Below are 24,892 nucleotides of genomic sequence, written 5' to 3'. Positions count from 1 at the left end.
GACTACATTTTACAGAGCACTCATGTTACTATACATAACAGTCTCCAAATTCATCAGAACGTCTCTACAACCTTCTTATTTTATACTACGAAGAATGCTCAGTTTTATTACATGACTTTAAAGCTTTTTGAACGCCTGTGACCTTGAATTGAATGTCAAGGTCAAGTAGAAAAGCAATTAAGTTCTGCGTAGACATTTTGTCCATCGCTATAATACTAGTAAGACAAAAAATTCAAGCGATGAATGTTAAAGTATTTAAAGGCGCTGAAAACCTTTAAAATATTTCGGCGGGACACGAGCCAAAATAGCCCTTTTTTCAAAGGCCTTAATATCTCCGCCCATTTTTGGATTTCATGACCTACAAAGACTTGTCATTAATATAACTACTTGACGGCATAGCCTCTTGTCATAACTTACAACTTTCACAATTTTTTCTCTGTGTGGTGAAATTTCCGTTTTATTGACGCGTTGTTATGACCCCGTAGCGAAACTCTTGACCTTTGACATACTAATCTGATAACATGTAACCCCATAGGCTGGCATGTGGAAAAGCCACGCGCAATGTTAAGAACTGTCTGAATAAACAAAATCGATGAACCGATGTACAGGGCGTACGGTATTGAACTTATGAGCGATTAAACTTCGTTCCAGAAAAAATGTTTTTTACGTCTGTGACCTTGACCTTGAAACATTTTTGTCAAAACAATCGAGAACGTGACATTTCAAGGATCTTAATGTACAATTCATAACGTGTCCAACAAGTTTGACGCGGTCCGTACCTTAGTTTGTTCCTGAGATATCCCATGCGAATCACAGATTTGTGGAAATAAGAAACAAAAAAGACAATAAGAATACATAAGAACTAGACGATTTGATCGGCGATTCAAAACACGGGATTTCCACGCTATATGTACTAATGATATAAAGGTCTATGTTAGTCAGGAACATGACGATTGTGTTGAACGTGAACGGACGTCAATCATTACTCATCAAAGTGCGTTCTTACGAAAGTAAGTCTTAGGTCCAACTGAAAAACAGATAAGGGAATCCCTCTTGGGGCAGAAGATTTCATAGAGAGGAGAACATATATAGAGCCTGCTGATTGGATATATTCAGGGTACCACCAGTTTTAATGGATTAAGTTGTGGTCGGACACATACATGTAGATGTACAAATTGTAACGACTTTTGATAACTTCATTTAACCTGAATAGTAAGCAAACGTTAACAACGGTCCTCTATGGGAATTTATTTGTTCTGTGATCTCAAAACGGCCGGGGTAGTTTCTCAAAATAGCACCGGTTGTGTTTGAATATCCGTGTCACAGGTGACGGGCTCAGCCACACACATAAAAAGGTTTTTTCAAACCTGTCAGTTATTATGTTTGTGCATTTACTTTTTATTGTTTTGTTTGTTCAAATGTAACGTCCTATTAACAGCTAGGGTCACTAAGGACGGCCTCCCATGTATGCGGTGTAGTTACACATGTACGTGTATTTAGGCAAACACGTGTACATAGTTTCATATATACGTGAAAGTGTAGTGTGATAGAACGGGTTTTCTATCATTGTTGCATTTATTTCTACAGTATGTATATTTGTTATTGCACTCTTCTAAGTCTTCACTTCAGTGATCTGTTTATGTATATTTGACCCAAATTCAGGGGAACACCGTGAGAACAGGTCTTATCTAGGGTGTGTTTGCTGTTTAGCAGTCACATTCATCAACCTAGTTGTCCTCATGATCACCCCGATGATGACCGCTGGCCGGAGTACACGTGTGGTACACGTGGGAGGTTTTTATCAGTCAGTTGAGCCTTGTCTGTTTTAAGCGGAAGATATATTTAGTGTGTAGGTGGGTTGTTGTAGCAGAGCGGTTTCACCTAAATATGGTGCTCTGTCCGGACATCCGGACATTGACCAATCAGAGTGTCACTTTGGGGTACTGGGTTGATGAGTTGTTATAAAAGGGGCTGATTCTACTAAGGAAGCTTTGACACTTAGGGAATAGGTAGGGGAGCAGAGTGTTGTTTTATATACCTCTAGTTGGCTCCGTAGGGTGTTAGGCTTTGTTTAGGGAACGTGGTAATCACACAGGACTGAGCTAATTAGGCCTAAAGTTTGGCTATAGTTAATCTTGGATACATTGTTGTACTGCTTCGGCACTTATATCTCTTATTGTTATCTGTCTTAACGGGCACTATTGTGAATCTTCTATGTAATACTTAATCTACTTGTCTTTTATATAATAAATAGTTATTTGTACCTGTATTTACCTAGTTGAGTTATTGGATTAGTGTCAGTGCTTCCGCTACATCCTAGAGATCGAACCTGTTGAGATACAGGCCTGTAACCTGTGGAGGAAACAGGATCCGTAGAGGATTTGTGACGACTGTGGACTCTGTTGTATACTAAAAATACTATACGATCACGATTTGGGACTTATACATATAACGGGAGATACAGTCGGATCGCCCCTCCAGGTCTCTTGTGGAAAACCCTCCCTATTACAGTAGCACTTAAAACATCCCGAAAAGTATTGAAAACTAGATGTAAAAATACATTCGAAACGGCCCTTGTGTACCGAAGATTGAGCCCGGGACAGAATTTTTAAACCCACCGCTGATTGGCTGGCTAATTATGAATTTCAAAATTAAAAATGTTTTCTGACAGGTAAATTATTCCTTGATAACCATGATATGAAAAATCCGATTTGGAAATTCAGATTGAGATTTAGGTTCAAAATATCAATTTTGATAATGAATAGTAAAAACATTAGAATTTCAGGTTTTTTAAAAGTGCAAAAATTCTCCTTATCTTATGAAGATCTTGGACCAATGCGGAATAACACGTACGATTAGAGTTTTAGTATTAGATACCGATTATCTCCCTTTGGCCACATGCCACATCATGTAATCACAACTCAAAATCGCTGAAAGTTCTATACCTCCGCCATTTTGAATCATATGACATTGAAATTGGTCATTTTTATGTGTCTGAAAGCATGATCTTTCACATCCAATTCAATCAAAACATTTCACCTTTGAATTTTCATGAATTACCCTAAAATTACGTTAAAAAATGAACGAAACGCCATATTCGGAGGTCTATATTTCCGCCATTTTCAAATTCATGTCTTTGAAATTAAAAACCTGTACAGACAATAGGCTAAAGCTTACATTTACAAAAAATCAACACCCTATATGAGACGATAAAGGCCCTACGAGCTCACAAATAACGGACAAAAATAAGAAAATGAAACAAATTGCCATATTTGGAGAGCTATATATTCGCCATTTTTCTATATAACCCCTTAAAAATAAATAACATTTTGAAGACAAAAGTTCATACAACATAGTATTAAAGGTATGAAAAATCAACACTGTAAAATACAGGTTTACAGAGGCGCTGAAACGTCTCGGGCAAGGACAAATATAAACTAAAATTTTTCAACACTCGATTTTCGATGTCCTATATCTCCGCTATCATATAACCTTGAATCTTATGACCTTGAAACTTGGTCATTTTATGTGTCCTGAAAGCATGCTCTTTCACATCCAATTCAAAAAGCAATTTCTCTTTGGATGAATTTTCATGAATTACGCTAAAACTTACGTTAAAAAATGAACGAAACGCCATATTAGGAGGTCTATATTTCCGCCATTTTCATAATTCATGTCTTTGAAATTAAAAAACCTGTACAGACAATAGGCTAAAGCTACATTTACAAAAAATCAACACTCTACTTGAGATGATAAAGGCCCTATGAGCTTCACAAATAATACGGACGGACAAAAATAAGAAAAAGAAACACTATAAGTTAATTGTGCTTTTGACTTGCATATTCAGCGCATTGCTCATTCCCGTTTCCTGAGACTCTTTGTATCATTACTGCGGTGGTCTGTGAACCGAAGTTTATTCTCTATACTGAGCTGGTGACTTGGAGACAGTAACTTGGTGCTTTTCCGGATTTAAGGCAGGGGCAGTAATGCGTCCTGTACGCGCCCAAGGTATCCATGTTTTACCCGCCTAGATATTTTATTCCAAATTGTATTTTACCCTGAATAAAAGCAAGAAACAAGAATGAAATGGTAGTGTTGTAGAGTATTTTATTAATTTTGAATTTAAGGATGGGACAGCTGAATAGAGCGAATTGTTTTCTTGTTTTTTTAGTTAGTAACGTTTGCAGGGGTGTGCTCTCTTCAAATGCTACGTCACGAGGTTTACTTGCCAAATCCTTTACTATATCATGGTACTGGCCTGTGGGGCTGCTTGCCGTACAACTCATCTGTCATTGAAGTTTAACGATCGCAGTTCTGCCTGTATGGTCTGAGTCATGTAACAACGACGATTGGAACAACGCCGAGGTATAGACACAAATCAATGGACAGTATTATCGAGGATCTATACTTTTATTAATGGTAGATTTCTTGACGCCGAAGGTCCTAATAGATGTGACATATGATTCTAATAGCCTATGAAAGTGTTGATGAAATCATGTTTCAATGGAATTTTTGCACCAAACCATCTCAAGACAAAATGTATTACTGCGTCTCCTAGCCCCCAGGAGGCTTGTATTGGGTGAATGGCTAAAAAACAAAAAAAGGGTAGACTAGGAATTGAGTTGTAAAATTTCAATATTCATGCATCGTCCACTCACATATTGTGGGTGAAATTGAATACTTTTCATAGATAGAAAGGCTCAAGGCCCTCTACAAAAACTGAGAATTATATGACCCTGGGGTCTCTAGTTTCCCCCTGGGGAGGGGGTTAAGTTTACTACAATTTATATAAGAATTATATCAGAACACAATTTTTGAGCATTATTTGGGTATTTGTATTAGAAAATGAGTCAAGTATTGTCATAATTATCAGTATGAGATGGCCATTGAATCATTTTAACATATTTTCCATGACTGACCCCCAGGGGCCTTAAGGGATCGAATAAGCTAAAGTGTTTAATGAAATTTTGTAATTATATGCCCCTTGGGTCTCACGTTTTCCCCTTAGACGGGGGTCAAGTTTACTTTAATTTGATACAATAGAAAAACCATACATTTATGAACATTATTTTGCTCAGATTTTGCACCGGGAAATTAGTTTCATAAATATTGTATTTAAATTATTAAAGCTCTGAAGAGTAGAGTATTGTTAAACATCCATAGGCAGTACTCGCGCTTGGACCCCCTGAGGTGGACCTGAGGTGTGGGTGCCACATACTAGTGGTTCAAATATGATCTGAAAGATATCAAAAGAGGTCTGAATCTGATAAAATGTTAAATGTGATCCGATCTTGATAGTAGGGCCAGATAGTAGCTGAGGTCTTATTGGTGTACCTTATACGTCTCTTTGTTTCATTCAATAACTGAACATCGGGTAAAACCGTCTAAGGGCTATGGGCCTCTTGTATTCTGGTTCATGCTTTTCATGTCAACGTCAGGTTCCATAAAGAAGACGCGCCAAAACTATTATTTAGTTGACGCCATAACGAAAACCTAACCATTTATTTTTGAGATAATATTCAGTGCTTTTAAAGTGGTATACTGCTTCTTTAATTTCCCCTAAATATTGTATTTTTGAGGATAGTGAAAACTAATTCTTATGCCAGATGTTTTATTCGCATAATTTATTATATTTATAGTAATATTTTGGTGTAAAGCTATAGCCAGTGACTAATGGAAATTTATAAGTGGATAGTATAGATAATATGGATTGTAAATCATAACTCGAGACTTACACATCTTTTTGTTTACAGATGCTTCGCCTTTTAATGCCGTTGTCACACAATTCTTGTATTTAACCATATACATCACTGGGTAAACAATAGTATCACATAAAAGCCAAGTGGTGTGATCCGGGCAGTAGTAGATCTATTGGGAGTGAGTATCCACGAAGAATAAGCTACGACAAAATTTTGTTTTGTGTTCTATCCGGCGCTTGGACAAGAACTACCTTAGTTATTTATAGGTTTGTTTGTTTCTATATTTACTGATCAGTACGACTTGTAAAAATATAGTCCCAAAGAGAGAGAATGTCCTAAAAGAACAGTGTATGAATATAGTCAGATAAAAAGGTTTAAAAAATAAAGTTAAATATGGTAACATTTGTGATATTTATATGATAGAGTTCATTTACTCTAGAAAATAGAACATTTGTCGCGTGTTAAGTCTATATCTAGATTTTTGTTTACGAGGAAAGCTTAGTGTTTTTTAATAGTTGAGGATTGGAAACAAAACTCTTGCTTGTATGTTATCAACTATACTCAGAGTATGTGTAAATTACTTTTTATTCTCTATCGTTGTTCTCGCTCGTTTTCCTTAGCCGCAGCCATCTAACGTTTTAAACTGGCTTGCATAACTGGTGTTCAATGAGTATATAACTGAATGTTTTAGTTTTCTTTTTTCCAGTGAGTTGTCATGTTAAATACGTCTCACCTGTCAGTGTGTCTAAATTTGCAATGAATTTATCAAAATGTCATTAAGTGGGAGATGGAAATGTATAGGCCTTTAAAACAGCTCATAAAATTAATTTCGTTAATATCAAATAACTAAAACGTTCCTCGTAGTCGTAAAACGATTCGGCTAATTAACAATTTGATTGTTATAAAGAGACGAGAAGTTCTACAAGCTGACCTCTGACATCACAGATGGTGGGTGGTATCGTCTGGCAGTTAGCCCTGTCCCTATTGGTGGTGTGGGTTCGTCGCGTTTACCTTCAGTGTCTGGAGAGGCGTCCAATGGACAGGAAGGTAAACAAATATAGTCCAAACGTTGTTTCAGTTTTAACATCACCATATGTTTACCATTACCGTCATGTTAACAAGTAAATGCATATGAAACTATGACCTATACTAAATTCAATTTTATTCTGGACCTGGGTAAATTTAAAACAAATTTAAATTACTCAGATGTTAATTTAAATTGTAAGGTTTCAACGTGATATGTCATTACGTAGGTTCATATCCGACACCACCATCGATATACCAGGGGTTGATTTTTTTCGATATTTAACGTTACTTCTATAACCGTCCGGTGGATATAACGTCATTTAGCCCTTAAAACATTATGTCACATTCACCATTTTTACGATATCAACACCCCCGTTAATGATTGGTAATGTCCAGTTTTTTTAATATTTGAATATTGGTTCAGTGATATTACACTCTAAACAGGATTACTGAAACTGTTTACGAAGGCGCTTATATATTTCCCACGGAAGTGAGAAAAAGTACTCTTATTTGGTTCATTGAAAGCGTCTCGATTTGGATGAAACCATTCAAGTAAAATAACCGGCAATTTGGGTTTGAAAATGTCGTTTTGAATGCGATCTATAAGAAAATGTTTGCAGGATGAACAGACGGTTATTAACCTACCATACAAGGTTTATTTTGGTGCTCGACATGGCAACCGAGATGACGGCCTTCCTAAGTCTCGTACCAAAATAAACTTCGTATGATACGATACTTAAGCACTCCTATATTCTATATTCACCCCTGGATTTTGTTATAGCAAAACTGAAAGTATTTCATAAAAAACACCTGACAATCACATGGCCTTCAATGTTTTCCTTTAATGTTATACAGTCGACCAATCTCCGTGTATCGGTATTACTTTGTTTTGTATGTGCATCAGCACACAGAGCACTTAGTCTCTTTATGACATAGTTATGGGGTTGACCGTGGCTATAGCGACCGTGTAATATCGAGGATATTCAAAGAAGGGACGTAATTTCGTAACATATATACGAAATCTTATGGTAAAATTTTTTTTCATTGACACCCAACCGAAATAAAACACCTAATATAAACATGCGCTGCAGGGAATCGTTGCAATTGAACGTGCTGCTGCCCCGATTACAAGATCGTAAAATCTTTCTAACTTTCTTCTTCCCTTATGTCTCCCATAACACCTCATTTTTCTTTCTGTTTGAGTTGCTCTGCCACTTTTGAGTTAGGCTCTGGGGTCTGTCCCCTGGCCAAGATACACAATAGTCTATATAAGTGGTAGTTTCTAATTCTTCTCTGCTTTTCATCAAACCGGAAGTGGGACGACTGGTTCGCCCGTTGTAAGTATAATGTAACCGGATGGGCTGTGTTGCATGGTGTCTTCGGTTGTATGCTTCAGTTGCTAATTCTACCTCATTTAACACTTTAAAAAGGGTAAGAGTTCAACTTTGCAAGAAAACACAACACGAATATACCGCATTCTCCCAAACCACCATATAAAATGGTCTGAAGGTAAATCTAATTCGAGCGCTTATTTTAATTTGTTTAAGTTGAGCAAGAGCTCAGAAAATAAATAGAAACTTGATATACTCTAATAAATAATACACTCTAAATCTAATATAAAACGAACAATCATTTAAGGTCATGTAATTAAACCTTTTTAGTGTATCATATTTAATTTATGGTATATGACACCATGGAATTTGAATACAAAAACAGTCACTTAATGTTCATGACATTGACACATATTTAAAATGTTTTATAGCTCTCTCTTACTAGTAATAACCAAAACTTAGTTACATGAAACAAATTTTACCGGTCCGTATCGTCGCCAGATTTCCTTGACATCTTATGTTACGATTTTATGATAAAATTTCCACTTTCTATTAACATATAGACAATATTATATTCACATAATCCCCTACATAGTTAATGGGAGGGGAGTTGCGTTCAAATTAGTATAATTAGCATAAGTATGAATACAAACCCAGTACAGGATCGGACTACTTCTACATATAGTACATATAGTTCACGGTTCGGTAAGATTTTACGTTATGTGATAATCTTAATAAACTTTAATTACTTAATTTACATTTTATCTTTACAGAGATGACATATTTTCTTTGAATTAATAATAAACTAAAAGACAATTTCGGACTTATACTGGTCTCAAGGCTGATCCCTACGTGACATAGACAATATTTTGCTCGTCAGTCCTTTGTTGACAGTACTGTAGGAAATGTATCTGTCTCTGTATCTGTATTAAACTGAGCTGCCTTCAAACACTGAAGATAGTGCTCAAGAGTAGTAGTTGCTGGATTTAGTCAACATTTTGAAGGTGTAAGCGAAAGTCCTCCACACCTGCAGATTGCACACAGATATTACTTAATTTGTTCCATTCTCTAATTGTGAGGGAGAACAACTGTTTTTAAACACTTCACTGTTGGTGATGATCGTTTTGGAAGCTTTTGAATATTTTTGTCGTATTCTCGAGTTATTATAGGAGTGATGAAATTCTGAGGGGGAGGGGCGCTTTCCTCAGGAATGTACGGTCACTCCCCTCACCTTAATATACAGAACATCTGACTGGAGAACATTTCTTGGAAATTCTAAACGAACAATAGATTAAAAGATTAATAGATGTACATGTTTAAAAAAACCATTAAAGTGTACACGGAATGGTTTGGTATATAAGGCTTGATAAATGCGTCATTGGATAAAATTTAGAATGGAGAAAGTACGAGTTCATAGCGATTACGGTATAAGAGAAAATGCGACTTTTCTCTAGAACACACCTGAAGCCCAAAGCCATTGACCCCGATTCGGGACCCCTGATCTGTGACGTCACGAGGACAACGGGACGTACTCTACGTACTCCATAGATTGGCAATTTTCGGTGTCTGCCATCTAGTATAAAGTATCTGTTTGCAAATATCGATTTTGAAGACACAAATACCTGTGTTCATGTCCGATACCTATTTAATATTATCCTTAATCACAGATATGAGTTTAGAATACGCTTGAAAATAGGGATTTATACCATGCATATATCGATGTACCTGTCGTAGATAAATGAACATCTCGCGATTTCTGCATAATAACCCACGTACGTTGTAAATCTGCGGTGTTTGGATCCACATATACATGAATATTATATCAAGGATTTTTTATTATGTTATCCAAAACCCGACTCTGGTCGTTGAATGTCTACTGGTCAAACCAGCTTTACAAATTTCTGACTTTTGCATAAAACTACCCATACGATTAAGTTATGATTCTGAACAGATATTTTTGCATATATGTAAATACATTCACTTATTGCGTTATATCTGAAATCGATCCATTTGTTTTTTGACGAAATACATTCAGCTTTCATATACATTACATTCGAAGACTTGTTGATATTTCGCTCAAGTTCAGTCATTAGTGTCTTTAATTGAAAAATAAATCAGGCATGGTTCAGACGAAAAAATGAGACTGAACATGTCTATGTCTAATCCAAGTAACAGATATCAAGTACAGAACAAAATCAGAATTGTATTTCCGAATAGCCAATGTCGTGCTGCGTTAATCTCTATACCTGTATATATACTGCAGTAACTATAACGCTTAGTCAACCGAGACTAATGAGGGGGCTAACCAGATTACGTAAGAAAGGTGTTTAGTGACCTGTCACGCTTAGTTGATTAGCTCGCGTCTAGTGTCAAAAGTAAGATCACAGGTAAGTTAGCGATGGACCATCATGCAATTGTTGTCATATTTGTTTACACTTATAAATCCTTGGTTTACAATAAAATATACCGTTCGAACATAACACATAACAAATGTATCAATCACTAGATGTATAAATTTCAGAAAGACATTTGTCTTGTATATATGTTTCTGGTTACATGTAAATGTATTTTTATAACAGAAACTACAAAATTATCTACAAATGACATGTCGAGAAAGAACAATGCAAATATATATTTCTGATAGTTGCAAGATTTCGGATATCCAATACGTTGTGAATTTCGGTCAATATCGATCATTATATAATACCAATAATGATAATCTATCTGACCAATAAATGTACTGTTGAAGATTGTTAAAATAGCACATGTTGTCATACGCATGTAGCTTTAAAAGGAAGAGGGACTCGTTACAGCTATAAATGAATTATACATTTTAAATTCAATATCTCAAGTGGGTTTTTTTTTATTTTTTTTTCACTCCCTCTCCGAATTTATGTCTATGATATCTACGTGTATTGAACTATGAAATACATTTAAGACATTTGCTATTCCTTATGCTGGTTCTTGAAATCCACAAGCCTAGTGAATTTTTATTTATACAGAAACATATTCAAATCGATTGTTACATGACCATCATTTTTCGAATTCGTCTCTTTTTAGATCATATTATGGAAATGGAATATTCCCGAGGTTTGATAATTTAGTAAGCTGTTAAAACGGAGATAAGATCTCTAGATAAAAGTTTTTACACAAGGTACACCTGGCTTAAACCAGAAATATATATAACTTATATATGTTTCCGCTAATCTACATAATTATGTATTTAGCCTGATTTCAGTTGCAATATCTCCTATTTTATATATAATTAAATCGTAATCATAACTGAATACTGTATATATATTTGTAAAATGTTCGTAAACCCATTTCAGGAATACATATATGTCCACCTTTGTGCTATAACCCTACTACCAAACACCTCACTACCGTTGTCCTCGTGACGTCACATTCGGTTATTCCCAAAATCAGCGTGTGCGGCCGATATACAGGTAAAAATCGAGCACTTTGAAGGGCGGTATCTCGGTACTGAAGTGGCCGATTTTGATGCGGTTTTCAACATTTTTGTCAGAAGATCGAACTGAATAACATATCTTAATATTGTTTTCCGTTCCGTGTACACTTTAAAGGTATCCGAAACAGTATCATCAGCGCTAGCGTTATCCTCAGTCTTTGCATAGAAAATAAGCCTACACACACTCACACCTTGCAAATAATTGTCTATCCCCGTACAATAAAATGAAAGTTATGACTATGAAGAATTTAGACTGTATCGCGTTTATAGTCCATTCACACATGACAAACATTTAGGAGCTCAACGGCCGTACCATTAACAGGATATAGCAGTTACTTTCCTCGTTTGAAAATCCAATATGGCGGGTCGCTCCACTTCGGACGGCATTACTACTCACCATTTTTTCCGAACTAGATATTTCTGTTATATGATCAAATTGGGAAAAAAAAACATGTTTCAAAAATAGTTGAAAGATATCATTGATATATATTTCAAATCACACTACAGCTATAACGTTCAACAATCGGACATTTTCGGTCATCCTGCCTACCGTTGTTATCCAACTAAGCAACCAAGATCGTTTTTAATTTGTCGACGAACATGTAAAAGTAGACTTATATATGTAAATATATTGATTGAACAGTTTGTTGATTGCGTTCATACCACTTTTAACGGTATCAAAACACTGTTCAATCTCTATATGAGACGTTTTGGGTGGCTCTGTTTAAGGTTGTATACTTCACTGCGTTATTTCCATACGTCATCCTCGCTATTCTGCTGGTACGAGGACTGACACTAGATGGAGCTCCTGACGGTATCATCTACTATTTAAAACCGGACTGGTCACGGCTGGCTGATATACAGGTATGTTAATTATGTTGAAAACAATCATGTGAAATTCCAGTCCGTCGATTTCGAGATACAAAAAATGATTTTTTATGGTTTTTCAATGCTTCGACTTTGAGATATAATGTACTAAACCCAAATACATCATTCATACCGAAAACATGTACAAAGAAACCAAGGTAAAATAAAATAAAACAAAGAAAAATAGTAAAAGGGAAAAAAACCGAAAATGCGATAATAAGAATTCATTTAATGTATAAATATACAGAACGTAAATTATTTGATAATTCAAGTTAGTAAAAACAAAACTAAATTAGTGGCTATGAAATTCAAAATATCATTATTGAATTATATTAATTGAACAGTGGATTTTGTTTTAAAAGTGAATCTATATCTAACATCTAACTGAGGTATTTTATGTTATAAAGGTTTGGATGGATGGCGGCACCCAGGTATTTTTCTCGTACGCTGTTGCAGTTAATGCACATATTACTCTTGGAAGTTACAACAAATTTACAAACAACTTTTACAGGTAATTATAACACATACAAATACAGTCAAACCTATCTTTAGTGATTTTGTAAGTAAATTTCAAAATAAGGTCGCATAAAACAGGTGGTTACTTAAGACAGGGTCAATAATGAAAATCAGTAGTAACAATTTAGTACAATTTTGAAGATGATTTATGCACCATAACATTTCTTTCATTATGTTGATGTTTTGATAAAGTATGGAGTAAAGCTAAAAGTTTTCCATCAATCATACAGACAGGCCATTTTGGTGTCGTGTTTGAACAGTGGTACCAGTCTGATTGGAGGATTCGCCGTATTTTCCGTGTTAGGATTCATGGCCAAGCAACATAACATTCCCATAGATGACGTGGCAAATGCAGGTAGATATCTTATAGCAAATGTTGCAGCCTTCAAATTTCATATATTGCAGTTCAAATATTATGTTTGGAATTACAAAGGTTACAATTAATTTGATGTGTTTTGATTTATAAGCTTAGTTGCAAGTTCTTACTAAGGTGTTTACCAAATTATCAAAAGGTCATTTCAATTAAATAATTTCTATGACATTCAAGGGGCCATTGGTTGGTATTGACAACTGATATTTTTATATAGCTTAAATGTAATTTCCTTTATGCGAACACTCTGTCGGATCGTCTTATCAGAATGTCTCTTGTCAGAGTAGCCGGCTTAGCATTATAAAAGGAACCAATCGAAGCTTGTCGTACTAGAAATGACTAAGCTTATCTGTCATCTGGGAAGTCCAGTATATTTTTATTGACTTAAAATGTCATTACAAACTTCAATAATACAAGTTATAATATAGTATGATATGCTTATGATAATTTATGTGGGATCATCTTATTGAAATGCTGAATTGTTTCCGTACACCCGCCTCCTAGAATGTGGTGAACATGTGAAGAATTCCTTAATGTATCGTTGAAGTCCCATTATGTTTTTTTTTTTTTTTTTTTTTTTTTTTTTTTTTTGGGGGGGGGGGGGGGGGGGGGGGGGGTAATCGTCATTAAGTACAAAACTTTGCTGAATTATAGAGCATTGTAGAAAATATCCTCTAATAAAATGCCCAACGTTTCGGTGTTTTTCAAAAACAACGAAATACCCTTCGTAAAAGAGGGAGGTTTCCGACTTCTTGCCACAGAGCATAAACAGGGGTACAAAATGTAAACATATCGACTTCTAGTAAAATACCACAAATGGGCTCGTTGGAACAGGGTTAAGAACGAGTCAAACTCTGATAACTACGACGAATTAGCGATCAATTTAAAAAAGTTGCTCGATCTCTGGTAAGCACTTATATTTGCTCTCGACTCCAAACCAGATCGACTTCACGCTTTATTGAAAATGTACATAGAAATCGAACACGTGTTTGTATAGTGTTTACATAGAAATCGAACACGTAAATATCTGTAAATATCAGTAAATATCTGGTAGTTTGCACGGAAGATCGAAGAACAGAGAAGTACAGCTGCATATCATGATTTCATTGCAATTGCATTTTATAATATCATATATATCGTATTTGTGTATGTATGGATCTTCTGTGTATAAGAATATAAGCTATATGAGGGCAAATTTTCAGCTGGAGAAAAGAAAACTGATACCGAACGTAATTCAAGTGATTTACATGTAGTTGTCATGGTTATACATGTACGATAAAATACCCCCATGTATGCATCTCGCTACTAACACACAGCATTTCTTGATCATTATTCGTTTAAGTATTAGCTGTAAATGAAGCATAATACTGCTACCCTAGTCATTCATACTCAGGACTGTTATGTCTAATATTGTAACAACAGTTACGTTATGACGTAATAACTTGCTTTGGTAAAACCTAGTTGTGTCGTTTGTATTACCAGTCAAATATAAACCGCATTTGACATTTTTATGTTATGGTTGTCTTCCAAATGGACGCAATACCAGAAATCGTATTCAACACAAACGACTTGGGTCGATTAAACAAGGTATATAATAAACAAAACAGATCATATATCCGATGGTCAAAACTGTTTTAACCCTTGACGGAGTCTTCCTAGTCGTCTACTTCTATATTTGATTCCAGGTCCCGGTTTGGCATTCATTACTTATCCCAATGCCGTAACACAGATGGCATTGTCACCCCTATGGGCGTCGCTATTCTTCTTGATGATAGTTTTCCTAGGACTTGACAGTCAGGTAGGTACAATGATCATCATATACTAAAATGTTCAAATACTACGGTAAGATAAGAATAATTCATGGAATTATTTCCAAATCATCAAGTCATTTTTATACTATATTAAGCATCTATGAATAACTGTAAGTTGTGATATTATCATTACTTGTAGTAGTTCCTCCGTACAACAGCCGCACGGGAGGTAACCACGGTGTGGAACAATATATTAATGTCAACATTAAAAAAAACTAGACATGAAATAGAGATAAAGGCACAATTTGGAAGGACAAATCTAGATTAATTGAGTACTAAAACTTGAAAGTAGTAAGGCACTTTATGTTTTTATTTTATAGTTTGTTGCAGTTGAAGCCATAATTTCATCTATTATCGACTGTTTCCCTAGACTAATGAGAAACAAGAAGCGCAGAATGGTCTTCGTGGCTGTCTATTGTTTTATTTCGTACCTGATTGGGCTATCCATGGCTTCAAGGGTAGGTCTTTGTATGGTCCTAGTATAATTTTTTATATGATTTCATACCTGATTGGGCTATCTATGACTTTAAGGGTTGGTCTTTGTATGGTCATAGTCTAATTTATTGTATTTTTCGTACCTGATTGGGCTATCCGTGGCTGTAGGCCTTTGTTCATAATTTGATATAGAATTACTCCTTTTGTATGTAAACATTGCACAGTTATTTGTCCTTGTAAGTAAGCAATGATTGTCACGTTACCTTTCAGTGACAATTACGTTATTTTCACACACTGACTTATGACGTCACAGTATATACACCTACGTTCCATGTGATGTAGAATAACATTGTGCTTGTACTGTGTTTTTTTTCTAAATTAAAAAAAAAGATATCGTCTATTTCTTAATATTTAAAATGAAAAACGCGTATTGATGAGCAAAAAAACAATCTTATTTTTAATTTCTAAAACTCATTTCAGGACTAAAAATGCCTATTTCGTAAGCACTTCACTGGCACAAACTTGTTTACCAATGCTATTTATATGCGATTTTCAGAAGCCTTACCGACAAGGATATCACAACCAGATATCAGTTTTTAAATCGGTCTTCAAATTTTACTCCTCAGGGCGGAATGTATATTTTCCAATTGTTTGACTACTACTCCTGCAGTGGAATGGTTATGCTGTGGATAGTATTCTTTGAACTGGTGGCTATTGGTTGGGGCTTCGGTATATATTGCATGTAACACCATATAGTCGCATAGCTATTTTCTTGAAAATAATATTTCTGCGATTTTACGGAAGATTCAGGTTCAAATGTCGTTTAATTATTAAAGAAAAAATGTCATTCGTGTTTACCAAATACCATTGAGAAGATAGCATTATTTTTGTGGTTTTTTTATGATGCATAAGTAAAGCATTGATGATTAATTATTCTGCTGATATTTTGTTGCCTAAGTATGCGACTACAAATAAATCGTTAATAACAAATTGACATGTTGCAATCATCTGTCAATTTTCCATGCTGGTAAAAGGCGCCGACGATAATAAATCAGTTGCATCCATTCTCCTTCACGTCATCATGTCCTAAAATGACAATCGCTGACATTATCACACAAAACAATAGGCCTAGAAGAATGCGTGCATCTATTTGTTGTATTTAAACCTCAAGAACGCGTCACAAGGACAAAACCGTCGCTACAAGTATTCCCTAGTAGTCGTTCTGCATTGGTTTAAATTGATGGTAATTTGGCTCCTGTATAACTTGCAGGTGCTGACCGGTTCTACGACGCAATTGAGTTGATGATTGGATCAAGGATAAACCCCTACCTATATATCTGTTGGAAATACCTATCACCGTTACTATGTATGGTAAGTAACACACTAATCTTATATTCGGATACCTAATCACCTTAACGAGATAAGGGGCATGTACTTAATTCAGATTGTCCGTCTGTCCGTTTTAACACACAAAGATCGACCGATAACTCTTTCTAACGTACTGGAGTGAATTCAACAAAACATGGTAGCAGTTACCCTTATACAATGCATGTAAACATCTACATTGTATATCGGAACACGATACCACCACCTTTGTTTGTTTGTTTGTTTGATTATTTTAACGTCCTATTAACAGCCAGGGTCATGTAAGGACTGCCTCCCATGTATGCAGTGTGTAGCGTGTGTGAAGTGCGTGTTTTGGCGGTATGTTCGTGTGTTGTCTTCTTGTATAGTGGAATTGTTGCCCTTTTATAGTGCTATATCACTGAAGCATGCCACCGAAGACACCAAGAAACACATCCCACCCGGACAAATTATACTGAAACGGGCGAACCAGTCGTCCCACTCCCTGTTTGCTGAGCGTTAACCAGGAACAGAAACTACCACTATTATAGACTTTGGTGTGTCACGGCCAGGGGACAGAACCCAGAGCCTTCCTCACACGGGCGAACGCTCAACACGAGGTCAAAAGTTTTTTTGTTTGATTAATTAACGTCCTTTTAACAGCTATGGTCATGTAAGGACGGCCTCCCATGTATGCAATGTGTTGCGTGTATGTTGTGCGAGGTGCGTTTTTTGGGAGACTACGGTATATTCGTGTTGTGTCTTCTTGTATAGTGGAACTGTTGCCCTTTTTATAGTGCTATATTACTGAAGCATGCCGCCGATGACACCAGGCACCACACCCCACCCAGTCACATTATACTGACAACGGGCAAACCAGTCGTCCCACTCCCGTTATGCTGAGCGCTAAGCAGGAGCAAAAACTACCACTTTTATAGACTTTGGTGTCTCGGCCAGGGGACAGAACCCAGAGCCTTCCTCACAGGGGCGAGCGCTCAACCAAAGGTCAAAAGTGAGGTGGTGTCAAGGGAGAGTCTAGGAAGAACAAAGTAATTTAGGGAGAAAGAAAAGATAAGATCCTAAATTTAGTCGCCTTTTACGATCATGCAATAGGGGCAGCAGGTAAAATTCTTAAGCCCTGCCTGCAGGGCCAAAAGTGAGGCGGTGCCAAGAAAGGCATTAGGAAACATAGTCAGTTAGGAAAAAGAGAAAATATTAGATTCTGAATTTAGTCGCCTTTTACGATCCTTCAATATGGGCAGCAGGTACAATCCTAACGCCCTAGCTGCAAGGCAAAGCCACCACCTACATTTATGTATTAAGAGTAATGTCCTTTTGTCACAAAACGGTCGATCGACTACTTTTAGGACTCTCAACGAAACTTATCGGAACAGCATAAATTTTGTAGAGTAATGCCTTTTAATTACAAAAAAAATAACTGCTTTTCTTCCTCAATTGCTGGCGACTTTGTAATGATACTTGTTGGTAATAATCCTCATACAGTATAAATGTGTATATTCTCACATACTTCGTTCAGATGCACGATTTATATAAACTCCCATTCCCTCTTGGATGTTTATGAACACATTTGGTTAACATATGTGCAGAACTCCAACACTAATAACGTTTTAAATCATTGAAAACTGCTTACCCATATAAGTCCCCATCCTACCCCAGGGGAGTCAGGGTCAGGATTTATACTAAATATATTCCCATCACTTCTTGGAAATGTTTCTGGTCACAATCCATGCAAAACACTATGATAATTAACGATAAAATGTTTGACGAGACATTTGACGCTGCTCCATGACATAAGCTCACCGACATTCAGGCGAACTATAAGGTGGTGTTATACAAGTGAGTTGTCTTTCTGGACGACAGTTTTAGTTGTGTCTGTCTCAACATAAGATTAGTTGAACAATATTATTTGGGATATGTAAAATATATGGTGGCATATTTCTGCCATCGAGTTAGCTTAGGTCGAATTACGATAACTCGACTTTTAACATATAGTTATGTCGGCAAGTTATAACATGACTTCTTGAGATAGTTATGTCGACCAGTCGAGTTATAACATGACTTGTTGACATAGTTATATCTTTAAGATGAATTTTAACACGACAAATCCTCATATTCATATTAGAAAGTCGGTTTTCCATGATGTAAGTCGACTTGCCGACATCAATATTTCAACAAGTTATGGTATAACTTGACTGCTCGACAATATTATTTCGGCAAAGTTACTTTACATAACTCGACCTTAAATATGCTCCACCGCCGAGAGAGCATAAATGATATAAATCATTTGAACAATAATTGGTGTTTCATCGTGTATATATATGCCTATTTAACACAAAAAATAATATAAAATAATTTATTTCGCCTTTGGTGCATGCGCAATCAGTACTTCATTCCATATAGGATATAGTGTCACGGAATTTTTCGGGATGCAATTAATTATTTTTCATATTTTTAACTTGAAGTAAAATTAGAAGCTCAAACTTTTCAATGGTGTAAAGTAAGTAACTTTTGTAACTGAAGAAAAATACTAAATCGTCTGCTCCTGTTTTTTATAGTGAAAAAATACCATTTGTCAGCGGTGGAGCATCTTTAAATAACACGATGGCAGAAATATGCCACCATAAAAATACTATCACGTGCAAGCGATTTTATTAACATGTTAGAAATCATCACTTAACATTTATCCTATTAAAATTAGTAATTAAATAACTCAAATGAATCTTTGGCACTCTTTCGTTTAAATGCATTGACACCTTCGTAATTTTCTTTACCAGGGCTTGCTGTTAGCAAAAATAATTTCGTTCCAACCTCTGAAGTATAACAGAACGTATGAGTATCCCGATTGGGCACAAGGATTCGGCCTAATGCTATCCATTTCTTCCATGGTGTGTATTCCTGTGTATGCCATTTTTAAGATGTCTACCGCAAACGGTTCACTTTCTCAGGTACAGTTTACATGATTTCTCCTTTCTACTGTGAACATAGGTAGAGTTATAGAGGTGTAGACAGATTAGTTTAATTTAATAATTGTAGAATGTCCTTTGGGCACTGGCAATTCGTGAAAAAGTAAACATTTGTACAATGTATCTTCGGATAAAATCGGGTTGGTTTTGTAGGTGAAGTTTGTATTATTTGAAATGTAGGAAATTAACTTGGCCACGAATATAATGGAATATTTACGATGGTCCGTTTGAGCCTGTCAAATTACAACTACCTGTCCCAATAACTCACGCCGATACCTTGCCCTGCCCACCGTTAATGGTCATGTACACTTTGTCAATTTATAAATGTACAACTACTTAAGAGTAAATGGTCATGTACACTTTGTCAATTTATAAATGTACAACTTATTTAATCAGGTAGTTGTAATTTGACAGGCTCAAACGGGCCATCGTAAATATTATGCCAGGCGAATAATACAACTATATAGTATTATGTTTCATTCGTGCGTTGTATTCTATCCACTTCAAGTTACGTATTAGCGCCTCTTGCATTTCTATTCCTACAACCAGACAATAACAGTAATCTTACAAGATGGATAGAAAATGAAATTAAGTTATTTTTTCTCTGTTCAATGATGATGAAGGTCCTTACGAATAAGGGCATACGATATTAATATATAAAATTAATTGTATAAAGTCTACAAAATGGAATATGGACGTATTTGGCTTGAGAGCACGAACGAGAGTTCAAATTACAATGAATTTGATCGCAAACACGCTGAATTAAGGAAGACGTAAACTATTGTATACTCGACGATAAAGTGGTTTACAGAATATCATTTCGTTATTGTTACAGAGATGGAAGAGAGTGACCAGTCCAGTTCTACAGAAACATCAAATTCACTCAAAATGGAGAGTTAACATCGCTAGAAACGAATGACACATCAACATTTTGATTATCAACATTTTTATGTGTACAATAATTTAAATGCTCGATACTTAATTCACGAATGACATGAAAGATATGCGTTTCCGAACTATAAGAATTCAAGTAGCACGTGCAACCATTTTGGCACAGGTTTTGTTTATATCCTGTTGACTAAAGGACATCAAGATTTATATTTAATTATAAGTATATACATTATATAATAAATTGTACTAGGATCTACTTTACATCTGATAAGTTTAACCGTAGTCCAAACGTGATTCAAGTTGGAAGTCTCACATTCTCAATTCTTTTCTTAAATAGGTCAATATTCTTTATACTTGTTTTATAAAGTATCCATTTTGTAATGTATTTTTTGGTTCAGATTACAAGAAACATTTTCCATATCGATATCTAAATTTGTTTTTTTTTATTCTTTTCTGTGTATGAAAAAAACCAATATTCGTCTGAGAAAAATATTCAATTATATATCCCCTTAACAGATGTTATATATATATCTATGTTTGTACAAGAATGACATGTTTCCTTTTATACCGTAAGAATTCAAGAAAATCGAACTATATTATTAAGATGTAGTATTTTCAGAACCATAACTACCTTAATTTATCATAAATCAAACAGTATTATTATCTTTTTTTATTTTGTTAATGCATGTTTTCTCATAATAAAATAACCAAGATATCAACATCTGTGTCTTAAATTAAAAGTAACCATAGTTAACATTAATACTCAACATAAAACAACACAATTAGGTTTATCCGGTTTATCAAAAGCATAAAAACAGTATTACAAGTATACGATTAAGTACTCATAAGTTAAATATTGAAAGTGGTAGGTATCAAAATTTAGTATGACCTAATAGAATATGTACAGTGTGTAATACCGATGATATAGACGATGAATTTCATTTCATACTTAATTGTCCTTTTTTATACCCAAATACGAGCTAGATATCTGAAATATTATTTCTATCATCCAAGTGTATTCAAACCTGTCCAATTACTCAGTGTCAATAATGTTAAAGAATTAAATAATCTCAGAAATATGTTCAAACTTGCATTCAAGAAACGTTCTCAGTCTATAATATTCTGTGATCATATAGTATCTGATGTATAATAAATGTGTGCTTAGGTTTGTGTTTAAGTGTATAGTCTGCTGTACATGTTTAACGTATTCAATATGTATTAACTTGTACTTGTATCTTATAAGCCACGAGGATTACGGAATAAACAAATCGACATCCATAACTTCAATGAAAAATTTGTTCAGCAGAACATACATTGTAGTTACTTGATTCACGGTAATTGCTTGAAGATTAATATGCAACTTAATTCAGGTCTCTTCATGGAAAGCCATGAGCATATCCATTTATTTCTAAAGCGTCCGCTACTTTGTACGACTTCGAAATCAAAGTTGAGATCTTTTTTATGTTCAAACATGTATGAAGAAGGATAAGGGAATTTTTAATATTTTGTTTTTGGTATTGCCAATCCTGAAGGTGTGTTCGATAGATCGAACGTTTACTATATACAGTGTGAACATGTTTATCATATTATCTACCGCGATATCAGGTTACTTCTCTTGATTTAAAGTTTTGCATTTGTATTAATGTCATATAAGGTAGTTTCATTTACAATAAGTTCATGGTGACGTCATGGCAGAAACAAGGATGTAACGTGACCGCCTTACTTTTGGCCTTCATTTGAGTGTTCGCCCCTGTGAGAAGGCTATGAGTCCTAGTGATATGTGTATGACTATATATCACTTCTTATGTATACTTGGACATATCGAAGTTGTTACGAGGGTGTTTGTATGAGGCATAACATATTACTGTTGACTTGTAGATTGTGTTGTTTTTAAATTTTGGCACAATATGCAAAATATTGTACATGCCAGTGTACACAGCGTTAAGTACATGATATTTGTTACCAAATAGCCAGTTTCTGTCACCAAATGACCATGCCATTATGTTTACAAATGAGTATAATACTTGCAAGGATTGTTTGTTTGACCGGATTTGACTTTACAAAAGGATACACATTGAGACCTTTTTTACCTTGTCATTGTACCATCCTTGTCATTGTACCATTTTTTTTGTATATGATGTCACACTTAACAATCAACACACGAATCTACGATAAAATCAGCAGTTATATTTCAAGCTATGCCCGATGCAGAGACACGTTTTAGCAACTAAATTATGTTCAAGTTCATGTACAATTTGTTTGTTTGATTAATTAACGTCCTATTACATTGTAACAGCTATTGTCATGTAAGGACGGCCTCCCATGTATGCGATGTGTTACGTGTATGTTGTGCGAGGTGCATGTTTTGGGAGACTGCGGTATATTCATGCTGTTTCTTCTTGTATAGTGGAACTGTTGCCCTTTTATAGTGCTATATCACTGAACCATACCGCAGAAGACAGCAAGCAACACACCCCACCCGGTCACATCATACTGACAACGGGCAAACCAGTCGTCCCACTTCCTGTATGCTGAGCGCTAAGCAGAAGCAGAAACCACCACTTTTATAGATTTTGGTGTGTCTTGACCAGGGAACCAAGAGCCTTCCTCAAAGAGGCGAGCGCTCAACTAAAGGCCAAAAATGAGGTGGTGTCAAGGGAGACGTTAGGAAGAATAAAGTAATTTAGTAAGAAAGAAAAGATCCTCAATTTAGTCGCCTCTTACGATCATGCAATAGGTGCAGCAGGTACAATTCTAACGACCTACCTGCAGATATACAAATTGTACTAGTTTAACTTAAACAATTACTTGATATTTTAACTATACACGAAATCTGTTGATGGATACAAATGATAACTGCAATTCCATATTCTGGGTTATATCTTCACACATCGTTCGTTCATTCGGGTAATTACATTCTTTACTATACTAGACCTGTTGGACTAGGACCTGAACTCGCCTGAGCCAGGCTAGGATGTTAGTTACAGTTAAAACTATCCATGGTCAGAGGGAAGAATACGTTTCAGTTTGGGAGGGGGTATCGAGTGGGAAGAGCATTGTCTTGATAGATACATAATGCACATGTATGGTAATGAAAACAAAAAAGAATACAAAACAATACGCATAGAGAATCTTCATTTTGAATAAATACTTGCATAAACAAAATGTAAATCAATTTTATAAAAGGAAATACGTGTTTTTTCATAAAATATGTAAGTATACAATTATTATTTTAATTACTTTGTTTGAAACACAACCTCATGGAGTCTGGTAGACTAGGCTAGATTTTACAGGTAAAGAGGCCGTCACAGCATGCATGATACGTATCGATTTAATTGATTGCTATAAAAGGATCCCTGGGATAATATACGTAGATGAGGTATACTTACAACGCACATGTTGTGATGCTTGACATAATATCATCGCTGATAAGACATCACCTTTGAAGTGTGGTGGGGAATAGCCCCAGGGAATGAAGGTATTACACAACTGTATAAATGCAGGTATACAGTACAAATATCCCCATCTTTATCAGTATATACATTTACTATAGAGCAATATTTACATTGCCACTACACACTACAAAAAATGTACCTATATGTTACTATTAATCCCAATGTATGCTTTTTTCCAATATCAACATTGGCAATTTGGCTCTGGCGTACTAATACCATAATCAGAGTTCAAGAGGTCATGAAAACACTGGGTTTAAGTGTTCACAAGGTCCAATAATACTAACTAGTGCAAAGGGCAAAAACTCCGTAAATTACAGTTGAATCAAACTGATTTTCGAGCACGTCTGAGATTTTTCCAATGTTAGTCTACATATGTACATACAAAGTTTCATTCAGCTCGGTTTATATTTGCTCAAGTTATCGCGTTCACAAGAACATGTTAACGAATGACGGACGACGTACAACGAACGACGACGGACAAAAGACTATCGCAATAGGTCACCATAATCTATGGTCTGGGGACATAAAAACTTGTTGTTGTGTTGCGTCAATTGGCTGTAGAGAAAGCTTCATCAGCATAATTCGTATTGTATGCATATATTTCGTAATAGCAATTTTCTGTATGATAATATTGAATACGAAGTATGAAGTACCAGCATGTCTACCTTTTTGCAATAGAAAATTTCCAGACAGT

The 24,892-nt window shown here is 35.5% G+C and overlaps 1 protein-coding gene across 1 annotated transcript; it reads left to right on the top strand.

Moving 5' to 3' along the window:
* Positions 1 to 6,486: 6,486 nt before the first annotated feature.
* Positions 6,487 to 22,961, top strand: LOC138316536 (sodium- and chloride-dependent creatine transporter 1-like). The gene is made up of 11 exons (XM_069258219.1): positions 6,487 to 6,494; positions 6,717 to 6,745; positions 12,253 to 12,389; positions 12,800 to 12,903; positions 13,139 to 13,263; positions 14,964 to 15,076; positions 15,410 to 15,547; positions 16,151 to 16,253; positions 16,795 to 16,895; positions 19,664 to 19,834; positions 20,688 to 22,961. The coding sequence occupies exons 1-11, from the start codon at positions 6,487 to 6,489 to the stop codon at positions 20,769 to 20,771; spliced, it is 1,113 nt and encodes a 370-aa protein (XP_069114320.1). The 3' UTR covers positions 20,772 to 22,961.
* Positions 22,962 to 24,892: the final 1,931 nt, after the last annotated feature.

Source organism: Argopecten irradians, chromosome 2, assembly GCF_041381155.1.
Source record: "Argopecten irradians isolate NY chromosome 2, Ai_NY, whole genome shotgun sequence".
Taxonomy (NCBI): Eukaryota; Metazoa; Mollusca; class Bivalvia; order Pectinida; family Pectinidae; genus Argopecten; species Argopecten irradians.
The sequence above is the reverse complement of the archived record's forward strand: the minus strand, read 5'-3'. Positions and strand labels throughout refer to the sequence as shown.